General features: G+C 47.5%; 1 protein-coding gene across 1 annotated transcript in view; it reads left to right on the top strand.

Moving 5' to 3' along the window:
* The first annotated feature begins 706 nt into the window (after positions 1–706).
* Positions 707–16,516, top strand: part of si:ch211-168d23.3 (BRD4-interacting chromatin-remodeling complex-associated protein) — a 29,135-nt gene continuing 13,325 nt past the window's right edge. The window contains exons 1-7 of the mRNA XM_045209039.1: positions 707–958; positions 3,088–3,322; positions 7,840–7,885; positions 8,136–8,178; positions 9,386–9,454; positions 10,355–11,095; positions 11,214–11,845. Coding sequence (XP_045064974.1) covers positions 3,298–3,322; positions 7,840–7,885; positions 8,136–8,178; positions 9,386–9,454; positions 10,355–11,095; positions 11,214–11,845 — 1,556 coding nt within the window. The 5' untranslated portion in view covers positions 707–958; positions 3,088–3,297. The remainder of the gene's footprint in view (positions 959–3,087; positions 3,323–7,839; positions 7,886–8,135; positions 8,179–9,385; positions 9,455–10,354; positions 11,096–11,213; positions 11,846–16,516) is intronic.

The raw sequence follows: 16,516 nt of genomic DNA, 5'->3' as shown, positions 1-16,516 counted from the left end.
CACACTAAAGTTAGTTTATTTTTAATGTATGATTTCTGACATGAATGGCAGTGTGAGAAGTTTGATGCTCACTTTGAAATAATATTATTGGGACAAGTTCAATGTTTTTTACTGAAATATGACTTATTGATACATTATTATTTCAGTCATATGCGGTTTGGTTTTATAATGGGGGAAGGCCTGTCAGTCACTGGCTATTTGATGCTGATAGGTTTATTATGGGGGAAGGCCTGTCAGTCACTGGCTATTTGATGCTGATAAGTTTATTATGGGGGAAGGCCTGTCAGTCACTGGCTATTTGATGCTGATAGGTTTATTATGGGGGAAGGCCTGTCAGTCACTGGCTATTTGATGCTGATCCTTTTAATTGTGCTGCATGTGTCATTTATTTTCTTACCAGGCCATTTCTGGAAATGTTTCTAATGTCACTGCCTTTTAATGAATCATTCATTGGAAATGTATGCAACATTATATGATTTTAGACATTCGCTACTGTTAGGACCGAATATATATGAGAAATCAGACCGCTAGCTGAATTATAGGACTACGAGAATTATATCTTTAGAGGACAAGTCTTTCCATTGGATTCCGTAGTGCTCATTCATGCATAATGAAATGGCTCCCCGATGAGAGAACATTATCCAAGAGAGCTGGGATATTTAGAACGTCCGCATGATGAGAGGAGCACTGGAGAGAGAGAGAGAGAGGATGCAGCATTCTCATCTCATCTCTTCTTCACCACTGAAGGACGTAGCGGCAGCTGGGCCACATTGCTGCTGCTGCTGCTGCCTTCAACTGTTTTCTACCTTTTGTGTTCTGGTCGGCTCTCTCTCACTCTTGTTTCGTACCCACCCCAGTCCCACCCCTCCTCTTAGCATCTCAAAAGACCACTGAGAGAGAATCGATGGCGCAGAGGCCCGCCTTGCTGACAGGACAATAAACCACAAAAGAAGAAAGGGTGAGTTTTTTTTCTAAGTTGAATTGCGGAATTTTCTCTAATGGCAGAAGGAGACGGGGGACGGAGGAGTCTGTAGCTAGATTTACACAGCATCCTTTGTTGTTTCTGCTGGCCCCCCTCTCTCACCTCGAAAGAAATAAGCATCATCACCAGCACCCCACCATCCATAGCAACTATCTGTACATTATTTTAGATGTGAGATCTAACTCTCACTCCCAATTTACAGTGTATAGCCTATGCAAAATGTAACGACAAACAGCAGTATATTATTTACAAAATATTTAGACCAACATTTCAGTTGTGCGGGGTGGTTCAAGGTCGGTCGTTTACCGCGGCGGGTGTGTGTGTGTTGTGGTTGTAAACAAAAATATGACAGATCCGTGGAGGAGGTCGGTCTATTTTAAGGGACCTCCCCTGGAAATTGAGCGAGATGGGTAGGAAATGGAGCGAGTAGCCTAATGTTGTTACAATGTGTTATGGGTTAATTCGCAGTCGCTTCTCAAGACATCCATAAAGAAGAACACAAGTCAAAGCCTACACAGCTCGCTTAAGGGTGGGGGTGTGGTGTGGGGGGGTAGCCATCTCCGCTATAATCGCCCCAAATAATCTGTTTTCAAAAAGGATATTATTTTTCTCACCTACATGTTAAAGCCCATAACAAAGGAAAATGGCATACATTCACATTTAGATTTTTTGTCATTTAGCAGACGCTCTTATCCAGAGCGACTTACAGTTAGTGATTGCATACAAACAGAATCATATGAACCATTTCCCACAACATGAAAGATGATGTTACATGTCATTGATATGGCCCGTTATGGTGTGGGTACCGTTTCTACATGTCATTGATACGGCCCGTTATGGTGTGGGTACCGTTTCTACATGTCATTGATATGGCCCGTTATGGTGTGGGTACCGTTTCTACATGTCATTGATATGGCCCGTTATGGTGTGGGTACCGTTTCTACATGTCATTGATATGGCCTGTTATGGTGTGGGTACCGTTTCTACATGTCATTGATACGGCCCGTTATGGTGTGGGTACCATTTCTACATGTCATTGATACGGCCCGTTATGGTGTGGGTACCGTTTCTACATGTCATTGATATGGCCCGTTATGGTGTGGGTACCGTTTCTACATGTCATTGATACGGCCCGTTATGGTGTGGGTACCGTTTCTACATGTCATTGATACGGCCCGTTATGGTGTGGGTACCGTTTCTACATGTCATTGATATGGCCCGTTATGGTGTGGGTACCGTTTCTACATGTCATTGATATGGCCCGTTATGGTGTGGGTACCGTTTCTACATGTCATTGATACGGCCCGTTATGGTGTGGGTACCGTTTCTACATGTCATTGATATGGCCTGTTATGGTGTGGGTACCGTTTCTACATGTCATTGATATGGCTTGTGGCCGCAATCACCTACACATGTGTGGGACTGGGCTGTGTTACATTCACACGCCAATGTTTTATCATACTCCAATGTTTTATCACACGCCAATGTTTTATCACACTCCAATGTTTTATCATACTCCAATGTTTTATCACACGCCAATGTTTTATCATACTCCAATGTTTTATCACACGCCAATGTTTTATCATACTCCAATGTTTTATCACACGCCAATGTTTTATCACACGGCAATGTTTTATCACACGACAATGTTTTATCACACGCCAATGTTTTATCACACGGCAATGTTTTATCACACAACAATGTTTTATCACACGCCAATGTTTTATCACACTCCAATGTTTTATCACACTCCAATATTTTATCACACTCCAATGTTTTATCATACTCCAATATTTTATCACACTCCAATGTTTTATCATACTCCAATATTTTATCACACTCCAATGTTTTATCATACTCCAATATTTTATCACACTCCAATGTTTTGGATGCAAATGAGAAATCAAGCGACACACACAATATATTTTGTTGCTGTCATTTCTATAGAATGCAGTAACCAAATTACAGATTCATCACAAGAGACGTCAGGAGAGGACTAAGCCCGGACTGTTGTGGGTAACAGGCACAGGTCTAAAGCAGAGGACAGGCGCTGTAAGACTTTAGTAGTAACTTTAGATGACCTGTCGGCCATGTTGTGCCCTTAGGACCTGCACTGCCTTAGTCCTCTCCGTTGTGAGATCCAGTGATGCCCCAGCAGACCGAGGACCTGCCCCAGAGTCCTGCCTCCTCAGCTGGGCACCGCTTTGCTGCCAGCCGTTAATCCCCTGGAGCTACTGAACCCTGAACCCTGACCCCTGAACCCAGGGAAGAGCTTCCCATGAGGCCCCCACGAGAACTCAGCGTGACACCTCTGTATGGGGCCTCCAGCATATGAAGTAGGTCTGCATCCATCCATGCCCTTCACACCAGAGATATAGTATGTTTCACACTGTTAAATCACTGAAATATCAAATCAAATCAAATTGTATTTGTCACATGTGCTGAATACAACAGGTGTAGACCTTACCGTGAAATGCTTACTTACAAGCCCTTAACCAACAATGCAGTTTTAAGAAATAGAGTTCAGAAAATATTTACTAAATAAACTAAAGTAAAAAATAAACTAAAAAGTAACACAATAAAATAACAATAACGAGGCTATATACAGGGGGTACCGGTACCGGGTCAATGTGCGGGGGAACAGGTTAGTCGAGGTAATTTGTACATGTAGGTAGGGGTAAAGTGACTATGCATAGATAATAAACAGTGAGTAGCAGCAGTGTAAAAAAACAATGTAAATAGGTTGGGTATGGGGTGCCCTTCACACCAGAGAGTTAGTATGTTTTACACTCTGTTAAACCACTGAAGGAGGTTGGGTATGGGATGCCCTTCACACCAGAGAGTTAGTATGTTTTACACTCTGTTAAACCACTGAAGGAGGTTGGGTATGGGATGCCCTTCACACCAGAGAGTTAGTATGTTTTACACTCTGTTAAACCACTGAAGGAGGTTGGATATGGGGTGCCCTTCACACCAGAGAGTTAGTATGTTTTACACTCTGTTAAACCACTGAAGGAGGTTGGGTATGGGATGCCCTTCACACCAGAGAGTTAGTATGTTTTACACTCTGTTAAACCACTGAAGGAGGTTGGGTATGGGATGCCCTTCACACCAGAGAGTTAGTATGTTTTACGCTCTGTTAAACCACTGAAGGAGGTTGGGTATGGGATGCCCTTCACACCAGAGAGTTAGTATGTTTTACACTCTGTTAAACCACTGAAGGAGGTTGGGTATGGGATGCCCTTCACACCAGAGAGTTAGTATGTTTTACACTCTGTTAAACCACTGAAGGAGGTTGGGTATGGGATGCCCTTCACACCAGAGAGTTAGTATGTTTTACACTCTGTTAAACCACTGAAGGAGGTTGGGTATGGGATGCCCTTCACACCAGAGAGTTAGTATGTTTTACACTCTGTTAAACCACTGAAGGAGGTTGGGTATGGGATGCCCTTCACACCAGAGAGTTAGTATGTTTTACACTCTGTTAAACCACTGAAGGAGGTTGGATATGGGGTGCCCTTCACACCAGAGAGTTAGTATGTTTTACACTCTGTTAAACCACTGAAGGAGGTTGGGTATGGGATGCCCTTCACACCAGAGAGTTAGTATGTTTTACACTCTGTTAAACCACTGAAGGAGGTTGGGTATGGGATGCCCTTCACACCAGAGAGTTAGTATGTTTTACGCTCTGTTAAACCACTGAAGGAGGTTGGGTATGGGATGCCCTTCACACCAGAGAGTTAGTATGTTTTACACTCTGTTAAACCACTGAAGGAGGTTGGGTATGGGATGCCCTTCACACCAGAGAGTTAGTATGTTTTACGCTCTGTTAAACCACTGAAGGAGGTTGGGTATGGGATGCCCTTCACACCAGAGAGTTAGTATGTTTTACGCTCTGTTAAACCACTGAAGGAGGTTGGGTATGGGATGCCCTTCACACCAGAGAGTTAGTATGTTTTACACTCTGTTAAACCACTGAAGGAGGTTGGGTATGGGATGCCCTTCACACCAGAGAGTTAGTATGTTTTACACTCTGTTAAACCACTGAAGGAGGTTGGGTATGGGATGCCCTTCACACCAGAGAGTTAGTATGTTTTACACTCTGTTAAACCACTGAAGGAGGTTGGGTATGGGATGCCCTTCACACCAGAGAGTTAGTATGTTTTACACTCTGTTAAACCACTGAAGGAGGTTGGGTATGGGATGCCCTTCACACCAGAGAGTTAGTATGTTTTACACTCTGTTAAACCACTGAAGGAGGTTGGGTATGGGATGCCCTTCACACCAGAGAGTTAGTATGTTTTACACTCTGTTAAACCACGGAAGGAGGTTGGGTATGGGATGCCCTTCACACCAGAGAGTTAGTATGTTTTACTCTCTGTTAAACCACTGAAGGAGGTTGGGTATGGGATGCCCTTCACACCAGAGAGTTAGTATGTTTTACGCTCTGTTAAACCACTGAAGGAGGTTGGGTATGGGATGCCCTTCACACCAGAGAGTTAGTATGTTTTACGCTCTGTTAAACCACTGAAGGAGGTTGGGTATGGGATGCCCTTCACACCAGAGAGTTAGTATGTTTTACACTCTGTTAAACCACTGAAGGAGGTTGGGTATGGGATGCCCTTCACACCAGAGAGTTAGTATGTTTTACACTCTGTTAAACCACTGAAGGAGGTTGGGTATGGGATGCCCTTCACACCAGAGAGTTAGTATGTTTTACACTCTGTTAAACCACTGAAGGAGGTTGGGTATGGGATGCCCTTCACACCAGAGAGTTAGTATGTTTTACACTCTGTTAAACCACTGAAGGAGGTTGGGTATGGGATGCCCTTCACACCAGAGAGTTAGTATGTTTTACACTCTGTTAAACCACTGAAGGAGGTTGGGTATGGGATGCCCTTCACACCAGAGAGTTAGTATGTTTTACACTCTGTTAAACCACGGAAGGAGGTTGGGTATGGGATGCCCTTCACACCAGATAGTTAGTATGTTTTACTCTCTGTTAAACCACTGAAGGAGGTTGGGTATGGGATGCCCTTCACACCAGAGAGTTAGTATGTTTTACGCTCTGTTAAACCACTGAAGGAGGTTGGGTATGGGATGCCCTTCACACCAGAGAGTTAGTATGTTTTACGCTCTGTTAAACCACTGAAGGAGGTTGGGTATGGGATGCCCTTCACACCAGAGAGTTAGTATGTTTTACACTCTGTTAAACCACTGAAGGAGGTTGGGTATGGGATGCCCTTCACACCAGAGAGTTAGTATGTTTTACACTCTGTTAAACCACTGAAGGAGGTTGGGTATGGGATGCCCTTCACACCAGAGAGTTAGTATGTTTTACACTCTGTTAAACCACTGAAGGAGGTTGGATATGGGGTGCCCTTCACACCAGAGAGTTAGTATGTTTTACACTCTGTTAAACCACTGAAGGAGGTTGGGTATGGGATGCCCTTCACACCAGAGAGTTAGTATGTTTTACACTCTGTTAAACCACTGAAGGAGGTTGGGTATGGGATGCCCTTCACACCAGAGAGTTAGTATGTTTTACGCTCTGTTAAACCACTGAAGGAGGTTGGGTATGGGATGCCCTTCACACCAGAGAGTTAGTATGTTTTACACTCTGTTAAACCACTGAAGGAGGTTGGGTATGGGATGCCCTTCACACCAGAGAGTTAGTATGTTTTACGCTCTGTTAAACCACTGAAGGGGGTTGGGTATGGGATGCCCTTCACACCAGAGAGTTAGTATGTTTTACGCTCTGTTAAACCACTGAAGGAGGTTGGGTATGGGATGCCCTTCACACCAGAGAGTTAGTATGTTTTCCGCTCTGTTAAACCACTGAAGGAGGTTGGGTATGGGATGCCCTTCACACCAGAGAGTTAGTATGTTTTCCGCTCTGTTAAACCACTGAAGGAGGTTGGGTATGGGATGCCCTTCACACCAGAGAGTTAGTATGTTTTCCGCTCTGTTAAACCACTGAAGGAGGTTGGGTATGGGATGCCCTTCACACCAGAGAGTTAGTATGTTTTACGCTCTGTTAAACCACTGAAGGAGGTTGGGTATGGGATGCCCTTCACACCAGAGAGTTAGTATGTTTTACGCTCTGTTAAACCACTGAAGGAGGTTGGGTATGGGATGCCCTTCACACCAGAGAGTTAGTATGTTTTACGCTCTGTTAAACCACTGAAGGAGGTTGGGTATGGGATGCCCTTCACACCAGAGAGTTAGTATGTTTTCCGCTCTGTTAAACCACTGAAGGAGGTTGGGTATGGGATGCCCTTCACACCAGAGAGTTAGTATGTTTTACGCTCTGTTAAACCACTGAAGGAGGTTGGGTATGGGATGCCCTTCACACCAGAGAGTTAGTATGTTTTACACTCTGTTAAACCACTGAAGGAGGTTGGGTATGGGATGCCCTTCACACCAGAGAGTTAGTATGTTTTACACTCTGTTAAACCACTGAAGGAGGTTGGGTATGGGATGCCCTTCACACCAGAGAGTTAGTATGTTTTACACTCTGTTAAACCACTGAAGGAGGTTGGGTATGGGGTGCCCTTCACACCAGAGAGTTAGTATGTTTTACACTCTGTTAAACCACTGAAGGAGGTTGGGTATGGGGTGCCCTTCACACCAGAGAGTTAGTATGTTTTACACTCTGTTAAACCACTGAAGGAGGTTGGGTATGGGATGCCCTTCACTCAATGCACTTTCTAAGTATTATTTTACTCCCGAATAATGAGGTGTGGCTCGATGCTGTTAGCTACTTCAAACATTTCAATGTCATCAGGTGCTGAAGATGGATCTAGAATTAGAGAGAGAGCTGTGTGGTGTGACCTCCTCCTCCTTCTCCCCTTCAGCTAACATGGAGGATGAAGACGGGACGTGTCTACTTGATGTTTTGTGGTGAGTGATGATGGTGATGATGGTTATGATGATGGTTATGATGGTGTTGATGATGATGATGGTTATGATGGTTATGATGGTGTTGATGATGGTGTTGATGATGATGATGGTGATGATGATGATGGTTATGATGATCTTTCTGCAAAAAAAGGTATTTGATAGAAATGAAACATGATATTAGTTTGATAATGTTTAATCAGCCAGTCCTGATCTAAGAGCTATATTTAACCCTATCTTATTTTTCCTTCAGTGATCCCCAAGCCTTAAATAACTTCCTTCATGGAACCAATGAGGTAATCATTTCTCTTATTATCCCAGCATTAATCAGAACTGGCCTCTCAGAGAGACAATGCCAAATGTGTTATTGATTTATAAATAGCTGTTGTTCGTGGTACAATAATGATGAAAAGAGAACTGATGTTGTCACAGAGAATAAGAGAACGACGGTATCATAACCATAGAAATAGGAATTGGAATGCTAGTTTAATAGGATCTCTATGGTCATAACTGTCTGATGTCATCAATATGATAGTATTGTAAACTTCTCTAAGTCATCAATATGATAGTATTGTAAACTTCTCTATGTCATCAATATGATAGCATTGCAAACTCCTCTAAGTCATCAATATGATAGCATTGTAAACCTCTCTAAGTCAACAATATGATAGCATTGTAAACCTTGTGAATATGATATTGATATTATATATCATATTGTGAACGTCTCTCAGTATGATCATGGTATTGTCTCTCTGTTTCACCACTATGATCATGGTATTGTCTCTCTGTTTCACCACTATGATCATGGTATTGTCTCTCTGTTTCACCACTATGATCATGGTATTGTCTCTCTGTTTCACCAGTGTGATCATGGTATTGTCTCTGTTTCACCACTATGATCATGGTATTGTCTCTGTTTCACCAGTGTGATCATGGTATTGTCTCTGTTTCACCACTATGATCATGGTTTTGTCTCTGTTTCACCACTATGATCATGGTATTGTCTCTCTGTTTCACCACTATGATCATGGTATTGTCTCTCTGTTTCACCACTATGATCATGGTATTGTCTCTCTGTTTCACCAGTATGATCATGGTATTGTCTCTGTTTCACCACTATGATCATGGTATTGTCTCTCTGTTTCACCACTATGATCATGGTTTTGTCTCTGTTTCACCACTATGATCATGGTATTGTCTCTCAGTTTCACCACTATGATCATGGTATTGTCTCTCTGTTTCACCACAATGATCATGGTATTGTCTCTCTGTTTCACCAGTGTGATCATGGTATTGTCTCTGTTTCACCACTATGATCATGGTATTGTCTCTGTTTCACCACTATGATCATGGTATTGTCTCTCTGTTTCACCAGTATGATCATGGTATTGTCTCTGTTTCACCACTATGATCATGGTATTGTCTCTCTGTTTCACCAGTATGATCATGGTATTGTCTCTGTTTCACCACTATGATCATGGTATTGTCTCTCTGTTTCACCAGCTGCAGAATGAAGACCTGCTCATTACCTGTTCCTCTGGAGAGCCCCCCTCCCTCTTCACTGACCCCCCGGTGAGTCTGCCCCCATCTCTCCCTCCATCCCTCTCTCTCTCCCTCTTCACTGACCCCCCGGTGAGTCTGCCCCCATCTCTCCCTCCATTCCTCTCTCTCTCCCTCTTCACTGACCCCCGGTGAGTCTGCCCCCATCTCTCCCTCCATCCCTCTCTCCCTCTTCACTGACCCCCCGGTGAGTCTGTCCCCATCTCTCCCTCCATCCCTCTCTCTCTCCCTGCCTCTTCACTGACCCCCCGGTGAGTCTGCCCCCATCTCTCCCTCCATCCCTCTCTCTCTCCCTCTTCACTGACCCCCGGTGAGTCTGCCCCCATCTCTCCCTCCATCCCTCTCTCTCTCCCTCTTCACTGACCCCCCGGTGAGTCTGCCCCCATCTCTCCCTCCATCCCTCTCTCTCTCCCTCTTCACTGACCCCCCGGTGAGTCTGCCCCCATCTCTCCCTCCATCCCTCTCTCCCTGCCTCTTCACTGACATCCTGCTGAGTCAGCCTCTGTATGCACAGACAAACCCACACCTACAGTCTTAGAAGAGGAGAACCCTTTGAAGAAACCTTTTTGGTTCCAGCAAGAACCCTTTTGGGCGGCAAGTAGCCTAGCGGTTAAGAGCATTGGCCAGTAAACGAAAGGTAGCGGGTTCGAATCCTCGAGCCGACTAGGTGAAAAATCTGTCTGCTAAATTACTAAAATGTTAACTGTAAATGTTGCATGTAGAACCCTTTCCACAGAGTGTTCTACATGGAACCCAAAAGGGTTCTCCTATGGGGACAGCCGAAGAACCCTTTTGGAACCCTTTTTTCAAATCAAGGACTAGCCGTTGACCATTATTTATCTCTCACACTGTAACTCTAGGATAATTCTGATGTTCTCCTACTCTTTTTTCCTCCCTCCCTCCCTCCCTCAGAGCCCAATGTCTCTGTTGGCAGATGACATCACCACCTCGCAGGACACCCCCCCTGCAGAATGCGTTGACCTGTCCTTCCTGGAAGAGGCTCTGCTGGGGGGGTCCCCCGAGGGAGGGGGGGAGAGAAGAGGGGAGAGAGAGGAAGAGCAGGAGGAAGTACCGCCCTGTGACATCCTCCAGCAGAGTCTTCAGGAGGCTGACATCACAGAGCACACCATGGCTCTGGAGGCGGGGCTCGTCCAACCAGGGCCTGGGGAGGGCCACACCCTGTCTCTCTACACACCTGGCCCCCCACTCCTCCCTCCTCCCGCTGCCGTGCCGTTCCTCTCCAAAGCCTTCCCCCACCCCTACCCTGGCCCCCCCCACCCCTACCCTGGCCCCCCCACCCTGCCTCCCATGCACAGGGACACCCAGGCTGCGGTGGAGCCTCCCCAGCCCTCCCTGCTGGCCGTGGGACCAGGCTGCCCCTCTCTGAAGCCTGCCGCTCCCCAGATGATGGGCCTCCTCCCTGGGAACATCTTCCCCGCACCTCCCCCAGAGACCTCCTTCTCCCTGACCCCTGCCCAGGCCTCCAACACCTCCTTTTCCCTCATCCATAAGGCAGTTCCTAGCCTGACAGGGCTGAAAGGGCCCCCCCTACTGGCCTCAACCCTCAGAGCGGCTGCAGCTCCCGGTATCTTTCTCCAGAGAGGGCCCCTGCCCATCCAGCCCAAGCTGCCTATCAACATCCAACCCCGACTGGTTCAGATCAGCCCCAAGCCTCCTGGCCCTGGTGGTCCTAGTCAGAAACCCTCTCCAGGTCTCACCTTCCTCCCTGGGACGCCCTCGTCAAATATCCTCTTGTCCCCTCCTCCTCCAGGCTCCAAGCCTCCTCCCCAGCCGCAGCCTGCCCAACACCTCACCTCCCGCCACCTCACTGCCCCCCCACCTCACTGCCCCCCACCTTACCAAGCCCCAGCCCCTCAGCCTGCAGCTGGTCAACCAGGGAGGAGGCTCCTTCCTGATCCAGCCTCAGGGTCTCTTCCATGGCCAGAATCAGTTCCTCCTGCCCGGCCAATCCCCTGTCACCCTGTCCCAGCTGCCCGGCCAATCCCCTGTCACCCTGTCCCAGCCTGGCGGTGCAGCGCGGCCCCTGTTCACCTCCGGCCACCAGGGAGCAACAGTCCAGTCTGTCCAGGGTATGACACCCTCCATCGGCCACCACCTGGTAGACGGGTCCCAGATCCTGACGGCCGTGCCCCACCACAGACAGCTCAACTTCAGCCCCCACACAGTCTTCAGCACCACCCCAACAGGCCAGCTCTCCCTCCGCCAGGGGACCCTGCTCTCTGGCCCCCTGCAGCTGCAGTCGGGGTCCCCTGCTCTCTTCCAGATGCCGGCCCAGTTGGCGGGGGCCTACAGCCCCCAGGGGCCCCAGGGGCAGGGGGGTCCAGGGCAGCATGCCACCCTGCTCCACAGCCCTGCTCTGGGGAACCACATCACCCTGATGCAGTGAGTGTGACCACACAGAGATAGAGTCTGCATCCCAAATAGCGCCCTATTCCATACAGTGCCTAGTGAAAGTCTACACACCCCTTGCACAGTTGTCACATTTTGCTGCCTTAAAATATAATCTAAAAAGGGATTCAATATAATTTTTTCCTACTGATCTACACACAACCGGCTCCACATTTTTCAAAGTAAAATAAAAAGTATCTAAATTAATTAACACAAAATAAAAAACAAAGATATCTTGATTGCGTATGTCTTCACACCCCAGAGTTAATACTTGGTGGAAGCATCTTTGGCAGCCATTACAGCTGGGAATCATTTTGAATACGATTCCACTAACTCTGCACAACGCTTAGGGCAACAAATATCCATAGTTTTTTTGCCAAAATTACTCAAGCACAGTAAATCTGGTTGGGAATCATTGATGGACAGCAATATTCAAACCTTGTCTCTGTTTTTCAAGCTGATTTAAGTCAGGACTGTGTACCACTCAACACCTCTTGGAAAGCCATTCTGGTGTGTCTTAAGCATGAACATTTGTGTAATTGTCCTGCTGAAAAGTAAAACTCTATCCCAGGGTTAGGTATTCAGAAGACTGAGGCAGGTTTTCCTCTAACGTTTTACCTGAGCGTTGTTCCTTTCATATTTATTTTGATCCTGACAAATTCCCCAGTCCCTGCTGGTGACAAGCATACCCAAAACATGATGCTGCCACCACAATACTTGACAATATAGAGGGTTTCACAACATTGCATTCACTCCACATTACTGTCCTGTACGACGAAGTGAAAAGAAGGAAGACAGTGTTAAAAAAATATATTTCAAATCATCCACTATGTTTGCAACAAGGCCCTTAAGTAATACTGCAAAACAACATGGCAAAGTAATTAACTTTATGGCTTAAATTAAAAACCTCAAGTTCCCTTTCAGTCAGTCAATTTCGGTACAACATACTATGGGGATAGCACTCTCGCGACTTCGGTTGAAGGATCTACAATCACGCCTGACAAGGCAAATTAAATCTGCACCTCGCTGGAACCCCCACCTTCCACAGGTGATAAGCGTGAGGCTCGGATTCATTCCTTCAATTATTCTACTCTTCACCTCGGCGTGAACAGGAACGATTCACGCTACTGAAATAAACAATTAGAACAGGAGACTGTGTTACGTTCCGCCAACTAAACTGTCCATTAGTGGTAGAGCGTGCTCACCCCCTAAACATTGAAGTTTGTATGGCTGTCATAAGATTCCTAATCACATTTTTATTTTAATAAAATAAATGGACCCCATCCACCTCTTCGGAGGACCAAAATAAACTTTGTTTTTACAGCTTTTTCTTTTGTTGTTACATGCACATTCTACACACATCTGTCGTAGCCGGGCCGCGACCGGGAGACCCATGGGGCGGCGCACAATTGGCTTAGACTAATCAGTTCGTGTTCAGAACTAGCGGACGGCTGGCACTGTTCCCTTAGTCCGCTAGCTATTCCTGCCTCCCCACGGTGGAGTTCCTTGGGTAGAATTCTTGTTTAGTACACGTAGCGTTAAGTGGCTTGGCTATTCTAAACGGACCGTGCTGCGGTCAAAGAGGATAGCTAGCCCAGCTGATGCTAAAGAGCCTCCTGGCTAACGTCACTTCCAGTGAATGAAGCTTACTAGCCTTCCCCCGTCGTTATGGCAACCCCATTCCTATTTTCAATTCCTGGAGTTGGAGGCGAGTAGAGAGAGCGGGGCCGGCGTGCTCCTCCGATGAGGAAGCAGCTGGCACGGGTAACCCCGGAGCGAGGGGCCTTAGCACGGGTCTGAGCGACCAGTGCGCCCTCTGTGCCCATACGGGGTTGGGCTTCATGCAGGCTATACAGTCTCACGGAAGCACAACACGTGTTGGAAGCTTGTCCATGTTTAATGCCCCTCTGGTACCCTGCGTTCCATGGTGTTCAAGGGGTATATCAATCTCTTAAATTGGCTGATTCACTCTCTGTCCACAAGGGGGCTCCCCTCCCCCATAGATGGTTAATTACTCGGATTCATTGCTGATTCCTGACTGTAGCTCACTATGAAGTGTCTAGTGACAGGTGGTGTCTAGTGATAGGTGGTGTCTAGTGATAGCTGGTGTCTAGTGATAGGTGGTGTCTAGTGATAGGTGGTGTCTAGTGATAGGTGGTGTCTAGTGACAGGTGGTGTCTAGTGATAGCTGGTGTCTAGTGATAGCTGGTGTCTAGTGATAGCTGGTGTCTAGTGATAGGTGGTGTCTAGTGACAGGTGGTGTCTAGTGATAGGTGGTGTCAAGTGATAGGTGGTGTCTAGTGATAGGTGGTGTCTAGTGATAGGTGGTGTCAAGTGATAGGTGGTGTCTAGTGATAGGTGGTGTCTAGTGATAGGTGGTGTCTAGTGATAGCTGGTGTCTAGTGATAGGTGGTGTCTAGTGATAGGTGGTGTCTAGTGACAGGTGGTGTCTAGTGATAGGTGGTGTCTAGTGACAGGTGGTGTCTAGTGATAGCTGGTGTCTAGTGATAGCTGGTGTCTAGTGATAGGTGGTGTCTAGTGATAGGTGGTGTCTAGTGATAGGTGGTGTCTAGTGATAGGTGGTGTCTAGTGATAGGTGGTGTCAAGTGATAGGTGGTGTCAAGTGATAGGTGGTGTCTAGTGATAGGTGCTGTCTAGTGATAGGTGGTGTCAAGTGATAGGTGGTGTCTAGTGATAGGTGGTGTCTAGTGATAGCTGGTGTCTAGTGATAGGTGGTGTCTAGTGATAGGTGGTGTCTAGTGATAGGTAGTGTCTAGTGATAGGTGGTGTCTAGTGATAGGTGGTGTCTAGTGATACAGGTTCCCTTTCAGTTGGTAACCTGGTATAACATATTCACCTGAAGAAAAACTGAAATCACGCCGAAAGGGGCAATGGATGCTGAGCCCGCCCTCGGAAGCCCCGCCTTTCTGGCTATAATAACGGGGCTCGCATTAATTTCCTAAATGTTTCGCTCTTCAGCTCGCATGAAGGAAGAACGTGTCACACAATTTATAAACTTTCCAAGCACACACGAAGACTACGAGATTCGGCTCCGACTTAGGTGTCTGTTAGTGGGGAGAGAGTACTCGCCCCCCTAGATGTTGTGGGTTTTGGATCTTGGAATCGGTTTTTGTGTTTGCTAAAAACCCACTACTTTCTGCTCTGCTTGTGTAGCCAGTGCTTTCTTGCTTGAGGAAGATGGCCAGTGGTAAGAGTAAGTTAGAAAAGGCTAACCAGCTGAGTTTGAACCTCCGACCGTGCCCTAGGGCGTGTGGTTTCACAATGAAGATTAAAGATACTCACGATTGCTGTCATGTTTGCCTGGTGTGGAAACACAAGGCTTTGGACCAGTTCCATCTGGGTTCAACTTCCGTCGGGCGTCGGGCTGACTTTGTGAGAAAGATTGGGGCTGCTGGCGAAGGGTCTTCCGGTGAAGCGACCTCGGGAATGGGTTTGTCTGAGGCCGGGAGAGAGCAGCAGCGCTGGTCGGAGTTGATAGGGGTGTCATCCCAGCCGAGTGAGGCTCATTCCGGTTTCTCTGGCAGTGTTCAGAGTCTGGATTCCGGGGATGATATACTATCCCTGGTTGGCTCTGGAGGGTTTTCAGAGTGTGAATCGGCTGACATCAGTCCGGGGTAGCCTAAAGCTCCGGCATCAGTCCGGGGAAGCCTAAAGCTCCGGCATCAGTCCGGGGTAGCCTAAAGCTCCGGCATCAGTCCGGGGAAGCCTAAAGCTCCGGCATCAGTCCGGGGTAGCCTAAAGCTCCGGCATCAGTCCGGGGTAGCCTAAAGCTCCGGCATCAGTCCGGGGTAGCCTAAAGCTCCGGCATCAGTCCGGGGTAGCCTAAAGCTCCGGCATCAGTCCGGGGAAGCCTAAAGCTCCGGCATCAGTCCGGGGTAGCCTAAAGCTCCGGCATCAGTCCGGGGCAGCCTAAAGCTCGGCATCAGTCCGGGGAAGCCTAAAGCTCCGGCATCAGTCCGGGGTAGCCTAAAGCTCCGGCATCAGTCCGGGGTAGCCTAAAGCTCCGGCATCAGTCCGGGGTAGCCTAAAGCTCCGGCATCAGTCCGGGGTAGCCTAAAGCTCCGGCATCAGTCCGGGGTAGCCTAAAGCTCCGGCATCAGTCCGGGGAAGCCTAAAGCTCCGGCATCAGTCCGGGGAAGCCTAAAGCTCCGGCATCAGTCCGGGGTAGCCTAAAGCTCCGGCATCAGTCCGGGAAGCCTAAAGCTCCGGCATCAGTCCGGGTAGCCTAAAGCTCCGGCATCAGTCCGGGGTAGCCTAAAGCTCCGGCATCAGTCCGGGGTAGCCTAAAGCTCCGGCATCAGTCCGGGGTAGCCTAAAGCTCCGGCATCAGTCCGGGGTAGCCTAAAGCTCCGGCATCAGTCCGGGGTAGCCTAAAGCTCCGGCTTTGGATTTAGCGGGGAAAGTGAACCATTGGTTGTTAATATGCCTTTGATGGAGCTGTGTCGTTGTGCGACAGATCACCTGTGGGTGGATTGGCCGTCTTCTTCTCTGCAGCGGAGTTCCTCCAGATTTGGGGCCAGGTATTTACCTCCTGTCCCTGCGGCGGTGAAGCATCGCTTATCCTTGTTTAAAGATTTTGCAGATGAGCTAAAGGCGACCTGGGATTCCCCTCATTCAGCCAGGTTGGTGCTGCCAGGTTATGGT

The sequence above is a fragment of the Coregonus clupeaformis genome, chromosome 29 (genome assembly GCF_020615455.1).
Source record: "Coregonus clupeaformis isolate EN_2021a chromosome 29, ASM2061545v1, whole genome shotgun sequence".
Lineage (NCBI taxonomy): Eukaryota > Metazoa > Chordata > Actinopteri > Salmoniformes > Salmonidae > Coregonus > Coregonus clupeaformis.
Note: the sequence above shows the minus strand (reverse complement) of the source record. Positions and strands in the feature narration are given on the sequence as shown.